Source organism: Ambystoma mexicanum, chromosome 4p (assembly GCF_040938575.1).
Source record: "Ambystoma mexicanum isolate Mex_15411 chromosome 4p, UKY_AmexF1_1, whole genome shotgun sequence".
Classification (NCBI taxonomy): Eukaryota; Metazoa; Chordata; class Amphibia; order Caudata; family Ambystomatidae; genus Ambystoma; species Ambystoma mexicanum.
In genome coordinates, this window is record NC_090927.1 from 36660286 (window position 1) to 36673542 (window position 13257).

General features: G+C 41.7%; 1 protein-coding gene across 1 annotated transcript in view; it reads right to left on the minus strand.

Moving 5' to 3' along the window:
* Positions 1–530: 530 nt before the first annotated feature.
* The window catches only part of LOC138452934 (zinc finger protein 84-like), a 58575-nt gene continuing 45848 nt past the window's right edge, over positions 531–13257 (minus strand). The window contains exon 2 of the mRNA XM_069605296.1: positions 531–5453. Coding sequence (XP_069461397.1) covers positions 3303–4574 — 1272 coding nt within the window. The 5' untranslated portion in view covers positions 4575–5453 and the 3' untranslated portion in view covers positions 531–3302. The remainder of the gene's footprint in view (positions 5454–13257) is intronic.

Consider the following 13257-nt stretch of genomic DNA (forward strand, 5'->3'; position numbering starts at 1 on the left):
ATGGAGTGAACCTCCGAAATGCATTGGCTTAGAGCCACCTTTTTTGATTTAAGAGGCTGTTCTGCCATGAAGTAGCCAATGTTAACATTGGCTTAAAATACTTGGAACAAAGAGTCTTTTAAGGAACTTGTTTTGCAGCAGCATGTACAATCCTTTCTTCTGACACTACAGTGAATCATGAGATGAACGCATTGCATTACAAGAAAAATAATTTGGTGAAAAGAACATACAAATTACTAGCTCATTTTTTTAGCACTTTGAAAGCATTGGGCTCTACTGGGTCGTTACACCTGTTTTTTTGGTTTTGTAGTTTGTTCGGATCCTTGCGTCATAGAATCTTCATTAGTCAGATAGCTGCTTAAAATATTATTTTACTAATTACTTTTTTGTTAAATTTACAGAAATACAGCTTATTGGATTATGGTGCACACTTCTTCCTGTTGTCAGGAAGGTGTAAATCCACATTTTAGGCCTACAATTTTTAGAGCAAGACCTCCACACAATAAAAACACTTCTCTAAGGAAAACAACTTGGTGCACCACTAAGATTTATTTAGTATACAGAAAGGAAAACGTGTCAGTGGATCCCGTAGAAAAAGCAAGTACAAGGTTTGTAAAAGGCATTGAACATCACTCATGAAGGAAGCAATATACAGCATTATCCCACCTCCCTCATTGGCTACCACCTATATACATACATACTAATAACCCACTATAGTCCCTTGACCAATTGGTCACACACTAATCTACCCCGACTCCCTTAGCATATGGTCCCTTTAGTCCGTCACTGTGGATCCCAGATACAGGATTGTATTACCTGAAATGATACCTGCCCCATTGGCTGAGTCACATGATGTGCACCTGGTCTTTAGCATGAGCTCAGTGGATAACTCCCCTTTGAACTAACAATAAGCTCCTCTTGATGCCAGACAAAGTGGCACCCTGACAATGCCTCCCCATCCTTATACTAAATGTGATGGCATCAGCTCTTGCTCCTCATATCAAAAATCATGGGATGTTCTGATCCTCGCTCCCCCTTTTTTCTACTGCCCACCCCAGATATGTGCTTGCATTTCCCAAAACCCTGTTGATCAAGCTATTTCTTATGACTTTATTTATGTACTCAATTCTCAGCCACCTGGTAGTTCAAATGAGGCGGCCATTATTTAGGGGGCACCAGTACCTGAAATCTCAGTCTGGTATATTGGCAGCTTAAAACCTCCAACCTGACTGCCATGAATTTGTCCTCAAGGATGGCCACAGCCCTATCCTCGGTCTGCCATTCACATTCCATTCTTTGTGTGCTACAGGCCCGGAGCTGGATACAATTAAATCTCTATTCAACGCGGATGCCGCAGTTCTCTACTTCTTTACTGGGGCCTGGGAAAGGGGCTAATTCTGCATCTATGCTACAGCAAACCATCATGCTACAGTAGGGGTGCCCAGAATACACTCAATCCAAAATATATAGCAGTGCCTCAGTCGCTTGTACACCCTAGCCCGGTCTCTTTAGACCTACTTCCACCCAATGCCAATTCTACTCTGAATATAACCACTACAAAATACAACTCATGCCCTATATGTGGGCCTACTTAAAGCCACTGTTTATCCTATATTTTCTTGTACAAATTATCATGTGCCAAGCGTCCAACTATAATTCTCGCATGTCTACTCTCGTGTTTGTGACAAGCTAGTACATCTTCCTCATTCTGAACCTTCTGGCATTGCTGGGATGCTGCATGAGCATCCCCAACAACAGGACGCCAATTTCACTGGCTTTTGACCTTAAAGTGGAGGATTTATTTCAAGTATAATGCTGGAGGTAACTCCTTTATTTCAAGGCCAATCTGGAAATTTCCCATTGTACTAATTCTGCCCCAAAAAAGTGGGATAACACAATTACCACCACTTGTTCATCAGTGTGGTAAACTCATAATGAGGCACTAAATTCAAGTAAATGCCTGAACACTTTTGGAGATGAAGCCATTTCGGTTTTATGATACCCTGCTTAACATAAACGACAGTAATACTATGTTATGATGAAACTAGAATTCAGAAAGGTTCTGTGTAGTGTTTCTTAAACATGGTCCTTTTTTCTCTATTTCTTGAATTCAGTGAAGTGTAGCATTTCGGTTTGGAAAGGCACTCTCCCAGTAGTGAAGAGGATTGTTACTCTGTTATCAGCAATCTTTATACTCAAACCCAAACAATTATTACTGTCATTTATGACAGAGGAGGATCATAAACTAAACAACAGAACCCTCACAGGTATGTCAGAAAAAATAACCATTTATATCATTAGTAGGATGATGTAAGATTAATAGTAGTGTGCACAATGTAATATATTCTACCCCTGAACCCCCCGTCCCCGTGGATATACCTGAAGTGTGAAATTATGAACTGTTGTGAGATAATGTGCTCTGTTTAATACACATTTTTAGAAATCACTTTATTGGTGAGTTATCAATTACTCGTAAAATGTAGAGATTATTGAACTTGTACCATACAAAGACCTTACAACAGGGCAAACCGAACAACAAGACACTTTCCTTTTATTATATACATAAATCATACTTCAAAAAGGTGCCTGTCTGATAATAAGGTTCACCAGGAAAGCCTCATCACATTCAGAACATGTATATGGTTTCTTCTTATTCTGATTTCTCTGATGTATGACAAGTGCACCCTTTTGTTTGAAAGGCATATCACATTCAGAACATGAGAATAGTTTCACCCCAGTGTGAGTTCTCTGATGCCTCACCATTATGCTTGAAAGTCTTATCGCATTGAAATATGTTAGGTTATTTATAACGTGCTGAATACCCAGAGGTTTCTAAACACGGACTCAGGATCGAACCTGTATTGCTCTGTGTCATCTTGCTTCCAAGGCGAGCATGTTGCAGCTGAGCTATCCTCCCCAGCATTGAGGAAATATATATGGTTTCTGCCCAGAGTGATTTCTCCGATGACTCAATAGTCCACTCTTTTGCTTGAAAGCCTTATCACATTAGAAAATGAGTATGGTTTCACCCCAGTGTGAGTTCTCCGATTTATCAGTGGATTATTTGTTTCTGTAGAGGCTTTGTACCACTCAAAATGTTTTGTTCTTTCTCTTCAGTGTGACATCTCTGATGTTGCCATAAATAACATGTTTCATGGAAAGTTGCTTCACATCCAGACAATTCAAAGGGTAACTCCATTATGAGGGGGTTTTTAAATAAATGATTTCTTTGTAAAGGAACTCCTTGTGTGATTTCTCTGATGATTCTTTTGCTTGAAAGCCTTAGCACATTCAGAACATGGTTATGTCTTCATACCAGTGTGAGTTCTCTGATGTATGACAAGTGTACCCTTTTGTTTGAAAGACTTACCACATTCAGAACATGAGTACGGTTTCACCCCTGTGTGATTTCTCTGATGTATGACAAGTTGATCATTTTGCTTGAAAGCCTTATCACATTCAGAACATGAGTATGGTTTCTCCCCAGTGTGAGTTCTCTGATGTATGACAAGTTTATCATTTCGCTTGAAAGCCTTATCACATTCAGAACAAGAGTATGGTTTCTCCCCAGTGTGATTTCTCTGATGAATCAATAGTTCACTCTTTTGCTTGAAAGCCTTATCACATTCAGAACATGAGTAAAGATTTTTCCCAGTGTGAGTTTTCTGATGTATGACAAGTTGAAAATTTCGCTTGAAAGCGTTTCCACATTCAGAACATGAGTATGGTTTCTCCCCAGTGTGATTTCTCTGATGACTCAATAGTTCACCCTTTTGCTTAAAAGACTTACCACATTCAGAACACGAGTATGGTTTCTCCCCAGTGTGAACTCTCTGGTGTATGACAAGTGCACCCCTTTGATTGAAAGACATAGCACATTCAGAACACGAGTATGATTTCAACCCAGTGTGAGTTCTCTGATGTATGACAAGTGCATACTTTTCTTTGAAAGACTTACCACATTCATCACATGAATATGGTTTCTCCCCAGTGTGATTTCTCTGATGACTCAATAGGTTTTTCTTTCGGGTGAAAGCCTTATCACATTCAGAACATGAGTATGGTTTCTCCCCAGTGTGAGTTCTCTGATGTATGACAAGTGCACCCCTTTGTTTGAAAGACTTGCCACATTCAGAACAGGAGTATGGTTTCTCCCCAGTGTGAATTCTCTGGTGTATGACAAGTGCACCGCTTTGATTGAAAGACATATCACATTCAGAACATGAATATGGTTTCCCCCCAGTGTGAGTTCTCTGATGTATGACAAGTGCACCCCTTTGTGTGAAAGGCTTACCACATTCATCACATGAATATGGTTTCACCCCAGTGTGAATTCTCTGATGTATGACAAGTGCACCCCTTTGTTTGAAAGGCTTACCACATTCAGAACATGGGTATGGTTCCTCTGCAGTGTGATTTCTGCGATTTATCAGATTATTTGTTTCTGTAGAGGCCTTGTAGCACTCAAAATGTTTTTGCTCTTTCTCTTTGGTGTGACATCTCTGATGTTGCCATAAATAACCTGTTTCATTGAAAGTTGCTTCACATTCAGAAAATTCAAAGGGTAACTCCATTATGAGGAGGTTATTTTTTAAATAAGTGATTTCTGTAATTCAAAATATGTACATAATGATCTGAATCTCTCAGTTAGTCTCACCAGGTCAGGTGCAGTGTTGCACACATGAAAGTCAAGAAAGAACCCCAATCCTCGGACAGAGCAGGTAAGTCTGAAAATAAAAGAAAGCTTGTGCTTGCAATCTTTCCATGTCCAGAACGTAGATTCTAGCCTGGCGGTCCTGTTTTTTAGGTTTTAATTACTGCCAGCTGCCGCCACTGGAACATCAACTGCTACCGACTAGCACCACAGCAGGGGTGTCATTGATTCTGAAGCATCAAATCCAAAGCTGGTGTTGAGCGCCTTTTTCATACTGAATGTGGTGCAATGCATGAAAATGCACGGCCTCTATTTGTTATGTTAATTACTTGTGTTAAGCACGCACTCGCCGAAGCATCTTGCCGCTAAAGAAGACTGGAAGGATACAGAAACCAACTAATAAAAGAATAAAGAGTAGAACAGATAGGTTTTTAACAACCGACAGAGTTTTCAAAGTGGCAGCCATTTCCATAACCACTGTTCATTGATATTCTCTCAGGAAGCTTTTATGATGATTGTATTTGTTTAATTTTTTATGTATATTACGATGTAATTTGTTGTTTTAATGCTATTTCTTACCAAAATAAACTATTTGACTGGACATAGGAACCAGATGTTTCCTACAAAATCATTAATGAGTGCACATTTTTTAGTGAAATGTCTTCAGAGCCTGGGAAATATTTGTCCAACAGAAAGAGACTTGAGGCTGGGAGTGACTGCCATGAGCAAGAAAAACTTTCCAAGACCCAACTTCTTTTAAAATCATTTAACTGTTTTCCATGGTTTCTGCTTTGTTGCCCTGTTTGAACGAAAAGAAAAAACAGGTTTAGTGTTCCATAAGTGGTAAATACATATTCCTGGTTTTAAATTAAAAAAAATGAGAAAAAGCGATAAGGCACTTTTCAGCTTATGAAATCCTGAACTTCTCCTCATTCCAAGCAGTGTATGTGTGGGTGAGAGAAGGGGGGGGGGGGGGGGGTTATTAGGGGGGAAAATCTACCTGCCTATGGCCAGGGCAGGGTTCGCATAACAAAAGCATTTTGGAACACATAATATTTTTGTTAGCAAAATATGTGGGGAGACAGCTACAAACGAGAAAAGAGATTCTAAACCCCTGGCGTATATTTGAAGATGCAGAGGATCAAGAAAATGGAATGGAGGCGCAAAGACAGATGTGAGAAGTGCGGAAAGGGAGATGGGGAAGGTGGAGTGCACGTATGGACTAGGGATTTATATCCCTTGACACCATATCCCACAGAAGGGTACACTAATTCAAGCTATGTACCCGGTACGATATGGACCCCTCCCATCACAGAAGGGCCTGCGACAGTGTCAGCAACATTACATGGTACCGCTCCCCTACCTCCATATGCCCACCCACCTGAAGTACCAGGATCTAGGGAGTTTCAGGATAGGTTGTCAAGTTTGCGAGCAGAGCTGCAAAGGTTGCAGACATCCCCAGATATAAGTATATAAGAGAGGGATCGAGAGTGGAAATCAGGGGAAATATTGCTCAAGATGTATATTGAAGGTTTAAAAAGTGCAGGCATTGAGAAGATAAAGAGCCCAGGTGCGTGGATTATCCTTGGGGAGGAGAACACAGTGTTGGGAGAAAACGTGGAGGGAAGGGATACTGCTATGTTCACAGAAGACCGAAGTGAAGACGAAGATAGGGGTGAAGATGCGGCAGAACATAACGGCCAAGTAGAAGGTATATGAGCAGGAGGCACGTTGAGGAACAGGGCTGGCCTGATGGAATTGGTAAAAAAGAATAGGTTGTGAAGAAGGGTGTGGGAAGTAGGGCAAAAATGCAGATTCCCATCATACACAAAGGCGAGGGCGTATGAAAAACAAACGGCAGGGGTGCCCCTGACAATAGGGGATCTTAAGCGCTTATTGGTTGCCGTAATTGGGGGATCAAGCTGGAGATGTATGGGTTAAGGCTGGCTACCCGGGAGTAACCTTGGGGGACTATGCGCATTATGGGGCATCATTCAATGGAGTTAGAGCATTGGTGTGGGACGCACTACGCACGGTATTTCCAGACATTCCCAATCTACAGTCTTTGATGTAGTATACCATGGGTGTTTAGGACCCAGCTGGATTTATTCTGAAAAGGCTAGAGAAGTGGAGAGCGGAGATGGGAGGGTCGTGGGATCGTTCGATAACATTCTGCTATTTCACCGTAAACATGTAATGCAGCAGGGAATATTAGTACAAAATTAGTACCATCAGCCTCCACATGTAATACAGCAGGGAAAATTCGTACTAGCAGCCTGCACATGTAATGCAGCAGGGAATATCAGTACCATCAGACTCCACATGTAATGCGGCAGGGAATATTAGTACCATCAGACTCCACATGTAATGCGGCAGGGAATATTAGTACCATCAGACTCCACATGTAATGCAGCAGGGAATATTAGTACCACCAGACTCCACATGTAATGCAGCAGGGAATATTAGTACAATATTAATACCATCAGACTCCACATGTAATGCAGCAGGGAATATCAGTACCATCAGACTCCACATGTAATGCGGCAGGGAATATTAGTACCATCAGGCTCCACATGTAATGCGGCAGGGAATATTAGTACCATCAGACTCCACATGTAATGCAGCAGGGAATATTAGTACCACCAGACTCCACATGTAATGCAGCAGGGAATATTAGTACAATATTAATACCATCAGACTCCACATGTAATGCAGCAGGGAATATTAGTACCATCAGACTCCACATGTAATGCGGCAGGGAATATTAGTACCATCAGACTCCACATGTAATGCAGCAGGGAATATTAGTACAATATTAGTACCATCAGACTCCACATGTAATGCAGCTGGGAATATTAGTACCATCAGACTCCACATGTAATGCAGCAGGGAATATTAGTACCATCAGACTCCACATGTAATGTGGCAGGAAATATTAGTACCATCAGACTCCACATGTAATGTGGCAGGGAATATTAGTATAATATTAGTACCATCAGACTCCACATGTAATGCAGCTGGGAATATTAGTACCATCAGACTCCACATGTAATGCAGCAGGGAATATTAGTACCATCAGACTCCACATGTAATGTGGCAGGGAATATTAGTATAATATTAGTACCATCAGACTCCACATGTAATGCAGCAGGGAATATTAGTACAATATTAGTACCATCAGACTCCACATGTAATGCAGCAGGGAATATTAGTACCATCAGACTCCACATGTAATACGGCTAGGGATGTAACGGTATTACGGTATACCGTTAAAGATACCGTGAAGCACTTAATTGAACAATAATAACCGTCACATTGTTTATACCGGTATACCGTTCATACCATTAAGTGTGCTTTTCAATCTGATTTGGAAAGGCTGCAGTAAGCAAGTGCTGTGCAGTCTTGGTCTTGCACTGTTGGATGTGCCATCTGCCAAGTAGTTTCAGTTGGAGCAGTTTTTAATGCCATTCCATAAACCGCACGTGCCTGACACAAAATCAATATGTTAGCAATAGGAAGAATAAATACAGTGCCAAGAAGGAAAAGGGTTTACTTTGGGTTGGAGGTTTGGGGTTTATATATTTATAATGGATAATGTTTTCTAAATATATGACAATGGGGGATTTCCCTGGTTCCATCATTGAATTTACATATAATAAGTCACAGTGCGAAATGTACTCCTCTCTGTGGGTATTCCCTGCTGCCATACCAAAGTGTAACATGTCCGTGTTTACTGAACACCTTTTGGCCCACAAGTAAACTAAAGGCTGTAACGTAAAGAGAGAGTGTGTGTGCGTGTGTGTGTGTGTGTGTGTGTGTGTGTGTGTGTGTGTGTGTGTGTGTGTGTGTGTGTGTGTGTGTGTGTGTGTGTGTGTGTGTGTGTGTGTGTGTGTGTGTGTGTGTGTGTGTGTGTGTGTGTGTGTGTGTGTGTGTGTGTGTGTGTGCGTGCGTGCGTGCGTGCGTGCGTGCGTGCGTGCGTGCGTGCGTGCGTGCGTGCGTGCGTGCGTGTATGCGCACAAGCGTATACTACCACCAGACTCCATTGATCTGTGGCATGCAGGTTATCAAGATGGCAACATGTTCATCTTCACCAGTAGCCAGTGGGGGGCTAAAAGCTGAAATGACCACTTAAGAAAAGCTATTCAGTTTGCTTTGCCAGTACCAGCAGGGCTCCACCCCCCCTGCCCCTCCTCCTCCTCCTCCTCCTCCTCCTCCTCCTCCTCTCCACATGTGTTTTTGTGTTTGGTGGAAGCAAGGGGTGGCATTTCAGTGGAAAGTATGTTGAAGACCAATTCTGGCCCTGGGTTCCTGGTTTTGTTTGTGATGATAAATCTGACAATTTATGACTTTTTAGAAAATATTTGTTAAGATTAGTTAACTCCACCTGCTATACCGCGATAACCATGATATACCGTCATTTGGCAAGAAGGTTATTGTACCGTCCTAAAACTAATACCGTGACACCCCTAAATATGGCAGGGAACATTAGTACCATCAGACTCCACATGTAATGTGGCAGGGAATATTAGTACCATCAGACTCCACATGTAATGCAGCAGGGAATATTAGTACAATATTAGTACCGGCTTATAGTCAATGTCGACAACAAAAATGTCGACAGTCAAAAAGTCGAAAAAAAAATGTCGAAAAAACAAATGTCGACTTTTTTTTCAATGCATTTTTTTTTCGAAATTTCGAAATGGGGGGTTCCCCCCCCAGCCCCCCTTTTTTTAATTTTTTCCTTTTTTTTAGTCCTGAACCCCTAAAATAAATATATAATTAAAAAAAACGAAAGTCGACATTTTTTTTTCGAAATTATGACTGCCCACCATTAGTACCATCAGACTCCACATGTAATGCAGCTGGGAATATTAGTACCATCAGACTCCACATGTAATGCGGCAGGGAATATTAGTACCATCAGACTCCACATGTAATGCAGCAGGGAATATTAGTATAATAGTAGTACCATCAGACTCCACATGTAATGCGGCAGGGAATATTAGTACCATCAGACTCCACATGTAATGCAGCAGGGAATATTAGTACCATCAGACTCCACATGTAATGCAGCAGGGAATATTAGTACCATCAGACTCCACATGTAATGCAGCAGAGAATATTAGTACCATCAGACTCCACATGTAATACGGCAGGGAATACTAGTACCATCAGACTCCACATGTAATGTGGCAGGGAATATTAGTACAATATTAGTACCATCAGACTCCACATGTAATGCAGCAGGGAATACTAGTACCATCCGACTCCACATGTAATGCAGCAGGGAATATTAGTACCATCAGACTCCACATGTATTGCAGCAGGGAATATTAGTACCATCAGACTCCACATGTAATGCAGCAGAGAATATTAGTACCATCAGACTCCACATGTAATACGGCAGGGAATACTAGTACCATCAGACTCCACATGTAATGTGGCAGGGAATATTAGTACAATATTAGTACCATCAGACTCCACATGTAATGCAGCAGGGAATACTAGTACCATCAGACTCCACATGTAATGTGGCAGGGAATACTAGTACCATCAGACTCCACATGTAATGTGGCAGGGAATATTAGTACAATATTAGTACCATCAGACTCCACATGTAATGCAGCAGGGAATATTAGTACAATATTAGTACCATCCGACTCCACATGTAATGCAGCAGGGAATATTAGTACCATCAGACTCCATATGTAATGTGGCAGGGAATATTAGTACCATCAGACTCCACATGTAATACAGCAGGGAATATTAGTACCATCAGACTCTGCATGTAATGCAGCAGGGAATATTAGTACAATCAGCCTCCACATGTAATACAGCAGGGAAAATTAGTACCATCAGACTCCACAGTAATACAGCTGTGTACCGGTGAAGAAATCAACTGTGGAGTCATGCAGATTTATTCAGGATCTCCGCCCTTTAACCAATATTGTTGAAGCAGAGTTTCCTCTAGTTCTGAATCCAGCTAGGATATTGTGTAGCATTCCAGCTACAGCTAAATATTTTACCTTGGTAGATTTAAAGAATGCCTTCTTTTCAATTCCCTTTCATGAGATTAACTGGTGGGGCCGTTTAAATCTGCTGGCGCTCAGTATTACTCTTAGATAATAAAACCTATGGGCAGTCTTGGGTATATTGAAAGAACATTTCCAAGGTATTATACTGCAGCAAAAAAAACATTAGGTGCACTCCCCAGTTTAATGGGTTTCTTCTATAGTAGTGGTAGCTCACTCATTTATAACCAGAGAATTCTGTTGATGCTAAATCCTGATCAATGATTTCATGTTTAGGCCTTGCTCATGCCGCATTTTGCTCCTAGGTAAATGGCGTAGCACAAAATGGGGGCCCTGTGAGAAACCTGAAGGTACCCTCAAATCCACTCCTCAGGGAGCTTCTGCTCAGATGGCCAGGGAAAGGCCATCACTTTTCGATCCTGACCCTGGGGGTGGACAAGCGAGGGAGGACCACCTCAGTGGAGGGTCCTTGGGGATTGGAGAGGGTATCTGAAGGCGAAACATGGCATCCCTCTTTTTCTAATACTGACCTACCCCCTGCCCTTAACCAGTATGGGCTATTGTCAATATCATTCTATCATCCCCAGTAATTTTCCTTTAAGTACTGAGAAGGGGCAACTCTCCTATTGCCAACACTACTCTGGTATTGTGATGAAGAAGAGAGGTCAGGCATGTCACAATAATTCGCTTAAACAAGATCAGGCAATTGGGAATACTGTGTTTCAACTGCAGCCCATTATTAAGGAAGGAGAGTATAAAATGGGGCAGTCAGTGATGCCTAGAGAGGTGCGAGAGGTACTAGAGAGGCTGATGGTGCAGAACTAGCCAGACCACAGAACACAGTTTGACATGCTGAGGGGCAGATGCTAAGGCACCTGCTGAAGATCCCGGGAGTCCTGCAGAGAGGACCGAGCAGGACCGGGAACGCTTGTGGAGGAAGTCGGAGAGCAGAAGCTGCTGAGGAGCGGTGGCGAAGTCCAGCACAAAGGCCGACGTATCTGGAAGGAAGCAGCTGGCGAGTTGCTTTTCCTGTGTGGGAGGGGGTAGCCACTGAGTGGAGCGGCAGTATACCGGTAAGGCTTGCAGTGACGTGGAACTCTGAGGCACTGCGAGGGGCACAAGTAAACGTTGTGAATTTTGCATAACGAATGTAATATAAGGGCCTGCTGAGCCTGCATAAGTAAACTTTGCAAATATTGAATAGCGAATTTGATGGAAGGGGCTGCCGAGCCTGATAGGACAGTTTTTTCTGAAGTCCAACTAAGGGCTTAGTAAAACCATTCAACTGAGGCAGTACAACAATCCACACTTAGTATAAGGCTGTACCACCCGAGTATATGGTAGTGTAGACCGAGAAGCCAGGCTTATCTTAGGAGGGAGAGAGGGCAGTAGAATAAATACAAATGCGTAATACAAAAGGGCCAAAGAAACACTGAAACACTATGGGTCTAATTCACAGGGCGTTTTCCAATGGGGGTTTGCCATTATAAAACACTCCTGTGAATTAGGTCATATGTATGTAAAAATAAAGGATTTATTTAAATACAAGTAGGCTCAGATAAATCTAGGGGTAAATAAGTACCATCACACATTATAGGTAATCACAATTATCAAAACACAACACTATGCTTGAAGGTGCACAGACCAAAGCATAAACCTTATTTCTAGGGAAGTAAACCCTTTTCATACATATCCAGTATAGTTCACACCTATTGTTTGGGCAGTAAAAAACAATGGTTACTTTCACAATTACATTCAGTATAGCAAGGGCAGTAGGCCCTACCTGCTGTACAGTGCCTCTCAGTACAAATCACATTATCAGTCAAGTGGACAATATACCTTGGGAATAACAACAAGTGAAACCTGCATCTATTGAATACAGAATTGTTTAAGAGACATCATTTGAGCTCATACAACGTAAACCTATATATCTTGAATATTGGATAACAGGAAAGCATGGTCAAAGTGAAACCAAGTGAATGCTGCAATGCTGGAAATATAAAATGACAAGAATGTTGCTATTTGAACAAGACTACAATGTGTTAACTATGAGAACAGTCTGGGAAAACCAAGTGTCCCATGGTGAGAAAACACATGAAAATTCTACAATGAAATGAACGCATTGTCTTATGAACTACTGAACATCAGCTTTGGGGAACTTCTGTTGGATTGACATGTGATGGGTGGGCCGTGCGGTATGACAACTGCACCGAGTCCAAAAAGTTTCCTAGTACAAACATTTCCAACACCAAGACTCAAAGCATATGTGGTTGCTGGTTTGCGTGAGCTGTGATGGGTGAACTGTGTGGTCTGACAACTGCGCCTAAACCAAAAATCACTAAAGGTTGGAAAGCAGTACAGAAGTGAATCGATGGTGAAGTTAACCAAAGGAAGAGACAACCATAGGTTTTTGACACAGACAGTTTGGTTTTGACTTACAGACCTAGACTTTCCTTAGATTTCTGCAGGCAGGGAAATCACGCCATGACATAGGGTTAGTTAGGCGTTACACCATCCCGATTATTAATAAAGCTTTTTTAAAAATCTACTTCTGTTGTCTTTGTCATCTCT